Source organism: Balaenoptera ricei, chromosome 7, assembly GCF_028023285.1.
Source record: "Balaenoptera ricei isolate mBalRic1 chromosome 7, mBalRic1.hap2, whole genome shotgun sequence".
NCBI lineage: Eukaryota > Metazoa > Chordata > Mammalia > Artiodactyla > Balaenopteridae > Balaenoptera > Balaenoptera ricei.
Window position 1 is genome coordinate 102,497,778 of NC_082645.1, and position 11,174 is coordinate 102,508,951.

The 11,174-nt window shown below is 47.4% G+C and overlaps 1 protein-coding gene across 1 annotated transcript; it reads right to left on the reverse strand.

Annotated features, from left to right (window-relative positions):
- Window positions 1-1,144: 1,144 nt before the first annotated feature.
- LOC132368693 (C-X-C chemokine receptor type 2) lies at window positions 1,145-4,298 on the reverse strand. Its single transcript, XM_059927410.1, has 2 exons — window positions 4,283-4,298; window positions 1,145-2,323 (listed from the first exon to the last, which is right to left on the reverse strand). Exons 1-2 carry the CDS (start codon window positions 4,296-4,298, stop codon window positions 1,233-1,235), a joined length of 1,107 nt encoding a protein of 368 aa, XP_059783393.1. The 3' UTR covers window positions 1,145-1,232.
- Between the last annotated feature and the right edge of the window lie 6,876 nt (window positions 4,299-11,174).

Sequence of the window (11,174 nt, forward strand, 5' to 3'; positions counted from 1 at the left end):
GTGGCACAGTGGTTAAGAATCCGCCTGCCCAGCGCAGGGGACACGGGTTCGATCCCTGGTCCGGGAAGATCCCACATGCCACGGAGCAACTAAGCCTGTGCACCACAACTACTGAGCCTGCACTCTAGAGTCCGTGAGTCACAACTACCAAGCCCATGTGCCACAACTACTGAAACCCGAGCGCCTAGAGCCCATGCTCCACAACGAGTGAAGCCACTGCAGTGAGAAGCCCGCGCACCACAATGAAGAGTAGTCCCCGCTCGCCGCAACTAAAGAAAAGCCCACGCGCAGCAACGAAGACCAAACGCAGCCAAACAAATTTTTAAATAAATAAATAAAGTCATTTGACCATTTATGGTTTATTCTGGGCTCTTTATTCTCAGGTCCTTTTTATCCTTTGGCTCCACCAGCCTAAGTGTGTTGGGCACACTTTTTGCCTCACTGTCACAAAGTGACTGGCTCAGCTCTACACATCATATCCTATAACCGTATTCAAAGGCAAGAACCAAGGATATGTATGTGTGTGTGTGTCTTTTAAATCAGGAATATATCCCAGGAGTCCCCTGGTCCCAGTAGACTTCCTCTTAAGCAACAGTGCACTGAAGCCAGTTTGTGAAAGCAGATTATTACATTATCTAGATTTTGTGAGCTTGTTGCTAAACACCACCACCCTTGAAATCGGCCATGGTAAGAGCATTTATTTACACCACAGAACATTAAGACTTTCTCCCAGGAAAGTGGTTTACCAGCACACTATTGCCTTTGAGTCTTACTAATCAGAACCAAATGATATGGCCACTCCTAGTTTAAGGGAGTCTTAGAAAGTGAGTATCTGTCATTTTCAGCCTCTCTCAAGGGAGGTGGACTTCATTAGCAGGCAAGGAAAGGGAGAGTTGGGGAAGCAACCAATGGTGTTTGACACTAATGCCTCCCAATGGTGGGAAATTTTTGTAATCACTTAAAAGAATATCTTCAAAGAATGTCTGCCAGAAGACAGAGTGCCGTGGTCTCAGTGGTAGGATGGGCCGAGCTCTAGCAGTTGACATGGTAATTACAGTAAGAGATGGGGGCCAGGGCTTTTGAATCCATAGCTGGGGGCCTAGTAAGGATGTGGCCTCAGCAACTTCCTGTAACCACAATGGGGGGCTGCCTTGACACAAGGTCGTGAGCAGCCAGAGGACATGCGGCTTGGGGCGGATGCTGAAGGGAAGGAAGGAGCCCTGCGTGCGGTCTCAGAGGGTAGTAGAAGTGTTCCCTGAAGAAGAGCCAACAAAGGAAGGCCTGCCGTCCTTGACCAAGAACTCCTTGCTGACCAGGCCATGGATGGCCATGATTCTGAGGAGTCCGTGGCGAAACTTCTGGCCAATGAAGACGTAGATGAGAGGATTGAGGCAGCTGTGGAGGAAGCCCAGGATCTCGGTGGCATCCAGGGCCCGGCCGATGTCATTGCGGCGCTCACAGGTCTCTGCGATCACCCGGACCCTCATGAGGGTGTCTGCAACCAGGACCAGGTTGTAGGGCAGCCAGCAGAGCAGGAAGACGAGCACGACAGCAAAGATGACCCGCATGGCCCGGTGCTTCTGCCCCATGTGGGCCGCAAAGAGCGTGCGCAGGGTGAGTCCGTAGCAGATCAGCATGACCAGCAGGGGCAGGAGGAAGCCAAAGGTCTGGGGCAGGACCCGCATCACCATCCGCCATTTTGTCGTATTGGCACCCATGTCCTCGTAGCAGACTGGGCTGGAATAGGGTGGTTGATAAGCCTCACGGAAGACGAAGATGGGTAGGGCCAGGATCAAGGACAGGACCCAGATGCCTAAACATATGAACTTGACCCAGTGCCGTTTGTGGGTCAGCGTGCGTGTGGCATGGACAATGGCCAGGTAGCGGTCCACGCTGATGCAGGCCAGCAGTAGAATACCACTGTAGAAGTTGACTTCCTTCAGGAGTGAGACCACCTTGCACAGGGGTGTGCCAAAGATCCAGCCCTTTGCCTTGGAGGTGGCCCAGATAGGCAAGGTCAGGGCGAAGAGCAGGTCAGCCATGGCCAGGTTCAGCAGGTAGACGTCGGTGACAGAGCGGCCCACCCGGCTGTATAAGATGACCAGCATCACCAGGGAGTTTCCCAGGAGGCTCAGCAGGAAGACCAGGGCATAGATGATGACCACAGCATACTTGTTGAGTGTCTCAGTGTCCATCTTACAGGGACTATAATAATGTTCTTCTGTGGGTGGCGTGCCGGTGAAATTTGCAAACTCATCCTCAAACAACTGCCACAAATCAGTGTAATTAAATAAATCATTCAGGATGATAGTCATGGTTTGATCTGGTTGAAAGATTAGAAGGAAGGGAAGGTGATTTAGTAACTCAGATTCAAGTCACTCTCATCAAGGATGTGATAATGGGACTTCCCTGGTGGTGCAGTGGATAAGAATCCGCCAGCCAATGCAGGGGACACGAGCTTGAGCCCTGGTCCAGGTAGATCCCACATGCTGCAGAGCAACTAAGCCCACACCCCACAGCTACTGAGTCTGCGCTCTAGAGCCCGTATGCCACAACTACCGATCCCACATGCCACAGCTACTGAAGCCCACACATCTAGAGCCTGAGCTCTGCAACAAGAGAAGCCACCGCAATGAGAAGCTTGCACACCACAACAAAGAGTAGCCCCAGCTAGCCACAACTAGAGAAAGCCCGTGCAGCAATGAAGACCCAATGCAGCCAATAAATTAAGTAAGTAAGTAAGTAAGTAATTAAAAAGGACGTGATAATGGTTACTGGGATATCTTCTGCTTCTCTTCTAGTTTGGTAGCTGGAGATCCCTTCTTTCATCTCTATCTCGGTCTGCTTTAGAGATCAGCTTCAACGTGTTGTCAACTTTCCATAACTCCGAGGCTTGAGTGTGGGATAAGACAGACTACAGGGAAAAACCTCTGCTGTTGGTCGGCCCTACAACGGCATCAACTCTACCTATAATACTGCCTCTGCGCTCTCTTTGGCTTTCTCCATCCTCAGCCATGTCTGTGCATTCAGATGGGAGGACCAGCTTGGTCCTATACATTCACGGGAGGGCCAGAATCAGGCAAAATGGAAGGAGGAAAACCTTCCTCAGATGTCTTCATCTGCTCAGACGTCCCTTTCTATGTTATCTCCCCTCCGTGCCGTGCAGCCTGTGAGATCCCAGTTCCCTGACCAGGGATCGAACCCAGACCCCAACAGTGAAAGCGCTGAGTCCTGACCACAGGACTGCCAGGGAATTCCCTCCCTGATTCTTGTTTAACCTTCTTAAAATCTACTGAGGGAAGAAAATGATAGCAATGGATTGCATTAAAGTGTATTTTAAGGGACTTTCCTGGCGGTCCAGTGGTTAAGACTCCATACTTCAATCCCTGGTTGGGGAACTAAGATCCCACATGTCGTGCGGCGCAGCCAAAAAAACAAGTGTATTTTAAGCCTTTTCTCTAAGGGAGCAATAAGTGTTTGGGTCCTCTGTCTAAAGGAAGTGTAAGCATTTCAGAGAAGCCCCCATCTTGGTCCATGAAATCACCCCCTAAACATCCACAGAATCGTTCAACAGTTTTCAAATATCTTTTAAAATTGTGAAACATTTGCTGAAGCAAAATCTTACCAGCAGCCCAATATGTAAAACAGATAAAAACTCATCTACTGGGGAGGGAGGGTGTGCCACTCTCTCCATCCAGACAGCCACTATGGAGGTTCCCACAAAACCCCCAGGGCTCTTCCGAGAACAATCTGAAAACCTATGAAAAGTTACCAAGACTGGAAATAAGGATATCTGGTATCCAGTCCTCACTCTATCCTGATTTTGTCATTAATGAGTTACATGACCTTGAATGGGTCCTTTTACCTCTACAGATTTCCATTTTCTCATCCAAATTGAGGGAGGCAGAGTAAATAACCCCTGAGATGCTTCCAAGCCTGAAGTTCTATGAGTTCATTTCGATTCACACATTTTAATATCCCTGCCAGGACTGCATTTCCACAGAAGACAAAGTCTTAGGGCAAAGCAATAAACATCAGATTGGGGAAAGTCATCCTCTTGCCTGTAAAAGGGAGAGGTATGAAAGGAGGAGATGAGAAGGCTGTGGCCTCCTTGTCAACATGTATAAGGACAGGGTTGAATACACGGTCGCAAGGGAGGAGGCAGGGAGTCAACTGAGCAGAAGTCACAGGTCCCAGAAAAATGGATGCATTTTCTAAAATACAGTCAAACCAAGTCACCCTGCCCCAAAGAAAGGCCTGGCAAACAGAGGTGGCTTCCTACCTGAGTCACTGGCCATGTGTGTCCAACCGTAAGAGCCTGGAATTCAGAGACCAGAGTGACTTAACACTGAGAGAGAACTTGATTAATAAAATGAAATAGGGAAGGCACGTCACAGCCCAGCTCCTCCCTGAGCCCTGCCCATGTCTATATTTGGAGAACAGGTTAAGTCAAGCGATCACAGGGCATCAGAGACTCCCAGGGTCCACACGTCCAAGCAGGGGAACCAGGCATGAAGATGGAGTTCAGGGTCCATTATCTGAATTCTCCACTCTGTAAATGACTAGTTTTACTGTCTTCCTTTTCTTGCATTTACTTCCATTTATTTCCAGGCAAGCTTCCACCTTGCCTGACATGAATAAAGGGCAAAAGACTTGACTTTGCATGGTAGAGACTTCAGAATGAATTCAAAGTAGGAGGGCCTTGTAGGAGTCCTCCACTAGGGGGGACTAGGGGGCAACCCAGTGGGAAGGAGGTAGAAGATTGCACTTGACCTGTGTTTGGACAGCAAGCACACAATTATTACTTAAACTCCAGACTTCTTTGGGAAGCTTTGGTGGAGAAAGCTTGTTGGCCCATGAAATCACACCCTAAACAGTTTTCAAATATCTTTTAAAATTGTGAAACATTTGCTGAAGCAAAATCTTTGTTGGTGGAGCTTTGGAGGGAGAACTAAACCCCCTCCACTGCCAGTCGCTCCTTGGTACAACCACTGCCAACTCACGACTGTTGATTAGAATGGCCCTGAGGCTGGGGGCCACTCCTGGAATCTGGCTGGACCACAGGGAGACCATCGGAGCTGCGGCAGTCGGTGAATGGAGGAGTGGGGGTCATGTCATTCTTCCCACTTTCAGTAATGATGGATGGCATCTCTGGAAACCTGCCTCAGCTGCTCACAGCAGCTAATGTCTGTCCCTTAGCTTTACCTCTGGTACTTTAGTCACTTCTCCATTATAACATGAACCCTATTGTTCTGTAATGATGTGTTTACAAGTCAGCCTGTCCCACTAGACCGTGGGCTGCCAGAGACCCTCTCCAATTTTCTGCCAGGAAACAGAGTAAGTGCTCACTCAATGGTTGTAGAATAAACGACATTAGTCATGTCTCCTTTGATTCATGCATCGTGGATCCCCACCATGATTCAGGGTGTCTATCACTTGAAGCCACACAGTCTATATAAGGTGCGCCTGAAAGCTGCACTTCCATACAGCCGAGCTAGTCTGCCTGCCCTTTCCAAACCATCCTCTACTGTTTAGAGTTGGTGCTAATCTATGCAAGCATAAATCCGGCCCCTACCACCAATGCCGAATTTATCATGGCACTGGTACCTACAATTCTGCCACAGGCAAGCATATTTCTTAAACTAAGTCATGCTCTCCTCCTGGGTTCTCTTATCCTTTATAAGTAATAGCAGGAAGTGTAAGGAGACAATTGCCCTGGGGTTACCCATGCTTTGCTTTTACAGGTGTTGACCAATTGTGATCTGATGCCTAAACTACAAAGAACTTGAAGATGGGGTAGTCCCTCGAGGGAGCAGACATTACTCCTATTAATCATCTAGGGAAAAGGTAGCTCCTGGAGCAGAAGATAGGGAACACAAGAGAAAACAGACTGCCCAAGTTGTGTACTGCCAAAGCCTATACCCACTCAAGTGCAAGCTGAGAGAGTATTTGCCACGAGGGGGCAGCAGTCACTGGACAGGGAAGTCTTTGCAAGGAGGAGACCCATTGAGAAAGACCAGGGAGACAGCAGCCTGATCTAATACCTGGTTTTAAGCTCCTCTTTGTGTATAATTCCCTTCTGCTTTCCCAGGCCCTCAATCAAGTTGGTTCCGCATTCCAGTCTATTTCAACTAATCACTGGGGTCCTAGGGAAGGGTCTGGTACTCCCTCAAACCCGAGGAGTAAAAGGGAAGCAGCCCCTCTGGATGAGCATGGGGGTGGCAATGGTGGTAACTTAGGTCTCCAGTGGGAAGACGATCTGGAGGACAAGAGTTGAAAAGAATCTTTCCCTTCATGGTGGGAAAGAGCATTTCACTGAAAGAGGGGGAAAGGCACATACAGATGTGCTTGGAATAAAATTTTACCCACTTGAAAATGTTCCGGCAAGTTCGCCCACCCAACGTATCTTCCATACGTCACTTTCCACTTATAACGGCTCCCTCTTAAATGGATCTATAATGTTCCTAATGGGAGAGCATTTTTCCATTCTGTGCAGAACATCCAGTGCCACAAAGATTGTTGTGACACGTGCAGCCCAAATGCCAGTCCTCTGACAAAATGCAGGGGCCTGTTCTTGCCATTCTCTTTTAGAAATGGCAGCTTGTATGCAAGACCATGTGAACAGCACAATATAGCTGTAAGGATATCTATTTTGTCCCTTTGTCAGCTTTGATGCCAGCATCAGCATCTCTTCTCATCCCTGCAGAAGAATCCACTTGGACCTGGGGACCAAAGTAGAGGCAAGGGAGGTGGAGGAGAAGGTTCACCCCTCTCCCCGGTGATGGTCCCCGTTGCCATAGTGACAGGTTCAAGGGCAAGTATGTGACCTAAGATGATCCCACTCAGAGCCAAGTTCAGGATGGTTGTTTAATGACTGTGGAAAAGCAAGTATGTAGTCTTGTTGCTGCTGCAAATCATTTTGCTACCATAAATGGCAAACCAGCCCAGAGACAAAAACTAACACTTGGAGGAGGACAGAACAGAGAGAATCACAGAAAAACTGAGCCAGGGCCCTGAACATACCGTACCCAGAGGTCTTCTTCTCTGTGTACTTTTCAGTTACATGAGCCAGTAAATTGTCTTTGTTGTTAAGCCCAGTTCAAATGGAGTTGTCTGGTACACGCAACCAAAACTGTGCCCAACTGAGAGAGTTCTGGAACCCAACAGTGATCTAGGATGAGAGGAGAGGGGAGGGAATGTCAGTGTGTCACTGGGTCCAGGCAGACAGTCAGGTAACGGCAGGACTTGACAGGGGTGTGTCCTGGGTCTACAGACCCCCCAGCCCTGGTTGCCAGCCTCTGGTGGAAGCCAGAGAGGAACCTTGGAGAGTGAGCAGGTGAGACCCCAGCTGAGGACACTCTCCTGAATGAACTCAGAAATCCTCACGAGGGATCGAGAAACCCCTGCTTTGGAGGCAGACAGACCATGATTCAAACATCGGCTTTCCTTTAACAGTTTTTGACCTTGGACTTCTTAACATGCATCAAAATATCCTTACCCATAAAAATGGGGATACTTGGGACTTCCCTGGTGGCACAGTGAATAAGACTCCGCGCTCCCAATGAGGGGGCCCAAGTTCGACCCCTGGTCAGGAAACTAGATCCCACATGCTGCAACTAAGACCCGGTGCAACCAACCAGATAAATAAAAAAAAATTTTTTAATGGGGATACTTGCCTCATGGAGCTATGTGATGATGAAATGGGGTAAGATCACAGGCTCTAGAACCAAATCACCTCGGTGCAAATCCCAGCTCTGTCCCTGGCCAGCTGTGTGCATTGGGAAGCTAGATACCCACTCTGTGCCTCAGTCTTCTCCTCTGTAAAATGAGACTAAAAGCAGGAGCCAGCTCATAGGGTTGGTATGAGGATCGTTGAGTAAATTAAAGTGCTTAGTATAGTATCCAGCAGATAATAAATGTTCCATGACTTGTAACTGTCTATATACAGTCCTGTTGGGTGAATACGTATCAGACTCACTAAACAATGCAAACCCTCTGACCCTGCAATCCCACTTACATGAGGGAAGGAAAAAAGGAAAGAAGTAGGAACAGGGAGGAAGAGGGAGGATAAAGTTTATCTCGGAGTTGTTTATAATAATAAAATTTGGTAATATTTCAATACCCTTCAAAAAACTTTTTTTTACAAATTATAGTAGATCTGTAAAATGGAACACTATGTTTCTATTAAACACAATAATGTATAGCTACTATTAATGCTGTGCAAAGGTATCTATAATAGAAGCAGAATGTACAGGATGATAACATTTTGTAATAAATATATTTATGTATGTGCACAGGCAGAAAATAAGAGAGAGTCGAAATGTCAACAGTGGTTATCTTTGGGTGTTGGGATTACGGATATTTGCTTTCTTGCGTATATCCTTTGATGTGGCCCAATTTCTAAAATGAGCATTAATTTTGCAATCAGGAAAAAAAAAATGTATTCAGCCATTTTCATTCAAAAGTAAATAAATAACACTCTGATGGTCACGTTCCTTCTCCTCCCTCAGATTTGCCTGTCCAGCTAGGCTGGTGATCAGATGTCCAAGACTCTGAGCTTCCTCCTAACTCCTCAACCCTTCAGTCCGCTACAGTCGCCTTCACCTCGGGGCCCAGTACCACCCACCCCGTTCTCTACTATTGTACTTTTCAGACTGAATACACTCATTTCTAGGACTCTTTCTCCCACCAAACCGGGAATAGGCAAGACTCTGACACAGAGCAGTGATTAATAAAGCATCTCTTCCTTTCCTCTTTGCCCCTCTGTAAAGGATTCTATTTTGCAACCGTAGTGCCCAGCAAAGTGTGTGACACATACTTGTAGATGCCAAACAGGGAGTGGGCCTGTGATTGTGCAGTAGTACAGGGCCCCATGCTCGGAAGAGCCCTGCGCTTGGGGTGTAATGCTCTGTGGCCAGATAAAATTATGATTTTATCTTGAAATTTGTGTTTCGTAATTGAGGTCTGATGAGGCAATGGAACACGCACAGGGACTTAGAGCTCAGCTCTAGTGCAGTCCCACCTCTTGTTGCCTCCCTGGGACAAGGGGCTCAGCCTCCCACTCCCCCCACCCCCAAATACCCCGAGCCTCAGGGAGTGCAACATTAGATAGAAAATAAAAAACACTCTGTCCTCCTTTTCTTTGGAGGGGGGCATACCATGTAGCTTGTGGGATCTTAGTTCCCTGACCAGGGATCAAACCCGGACCCCCTGCAGTGGAAGCGTGGAGTCCTAACCACTGGACCACTGAGGAATTCCCCAGTCTGTCCCCTTGAGAGAAAGACCATGGAAGAAAGAAACAAGCTTTTTCCTGCTTTTTGAACAAGCGGCCCTGCATTATCATTTTGCATTGGGTCCTGCAAATTATGCAACCAGCCCAGACACCAAATAAATATTTCTTAGGTGGGTGAAATATTGAAGGAGTGGAGAAGAGATAAATGGCAGACTGGACTTTTTACCTGAGTTCAGGTGATGGCAACTCCATCCTTCCAACAGCTCAGGCCAGAATTCGTGGACTCATCATTGACACATCTTTATCTCTTACACCCAACATTCAATCTACCAGAAAATTCTGCTAACTCTACCAAAATAAATTCCAACGCCTATTTTCTCATCTCCTCTACTGCTATTGCCCTGGCCCCTGCCACCATCCCTTCTCACCTAAATCGCTAAGGTGACCTCCCAGTCTCCCCTGTGTCTGCCCCTTCTCTCCTACAATCTGTTCTCATCACACCAGCCAGAGTAATCTGTTTATGTTTTAAGTCAGATCGTGTCATGCCTTCTTACTACCCTCCAATGTCTCCAAAGGATGAATTTTACTGCTTTCATTTTTTTAAGTGCATTTTAAGTAACTGCACAGTGGAGAAACCAGACAAACACTACCTTCATTCACCAAGTGAGGAAGGCTGATGCCACCAGGGGTGCTGTGTGGGTCTCACGTACCCTCGAGACGATGGGAAGTGAAGGGCACCTCACCTCTGTGGTAGTCTCTCCAAAAACCCATCACCCCGTCTAATCATGAGGAAAACATCAGACATGCCCAGATTGGGGCGTATTCTACACAATACCTGGCCAGCACTCCTCAACTCTGTCAAGGTCATGAAAAGCAAGGAAAGACTAAGCAAAACCATCACCGACCAAGGAGATTGGGGAGCCATGCCAACTGAATGCCATGGGGAACCCTGGATTGGATCTTGGTACAGAAAGAGGAGATAATGGAAAATCTAGAAAAATCCAGGTAAACTCTGGAGTTTAGTTAATACTTGCTATTAACGTTGTTACTTATTTTGTTTTATTGACTTTTTTTTTTAATTTTTATTATTTTTTTGGCTGCATTGGGTCTTCATTGCTGCCGCGGGCTTTTCTCTAGTTGCGGCGAGCGGGGGCTACTCTTTGTTGCGGTGCGCGGGCTTATTGTGGTGGCTTCTCTTGTTGTGGAGCACAGGCTCTAGGCGCGTGGGCTTCAGGAGTTGTGGCATGAGGGCTCAGTAGTTGTGGCGCACGGGCTTAGTTGCTCCGTGGCGTGTGGGATCTTCCCGGACCAGGGCTTGAACCCATGTCCCCTGCATTGGCAGGCAGATTCTTAACCACTGCACCACCAGGGAAGTCCCAGAGCTTTATTTTTTAAATCAGAAATAGGTACTGAATTTTGTCAAAGGCCTATCAAGATAGTCATATGGTTTTTTTTTTTTTCTTCTTAGATATATTAGCGTGTGAATTATATTAATGGTTTTCTAACATTGAGTAATGCTTGCATTGGGGGTGACATAGCCCACTTAATCATGAAAAAAAGTGAATTTGATAAAAGTGAAAGTCATTAAATAGCCTTTAAGGCTTTCTCCATCACTCCTCCACCCCCTGCACTCTGGGCCACAAACCCGGTGGCTTAAACAACAGAAAAGTATTTTCTCACAGTTCTGGAAGCTGGAAGCCCAAGACCAGGGTGTCAGTAGGGTTGGTTCCTTCCAAGGGCTGCGAGGGAGAATCTGTTCCAGGCCTCTCGCCTAGCTTCTGGTGGTTTGCTAACAACCTCTGGCATTCCTTGATTGTGGAAACATCACTACAGTCTCTGTCTTCATCTTCACATGGTGTTCTTGTGTGCATGTGTTTGTGTCCAAATTTCCCCTTTTTATAGGACAACAATTATGTTGGATTAGGGCCCCCTCTGATGACCT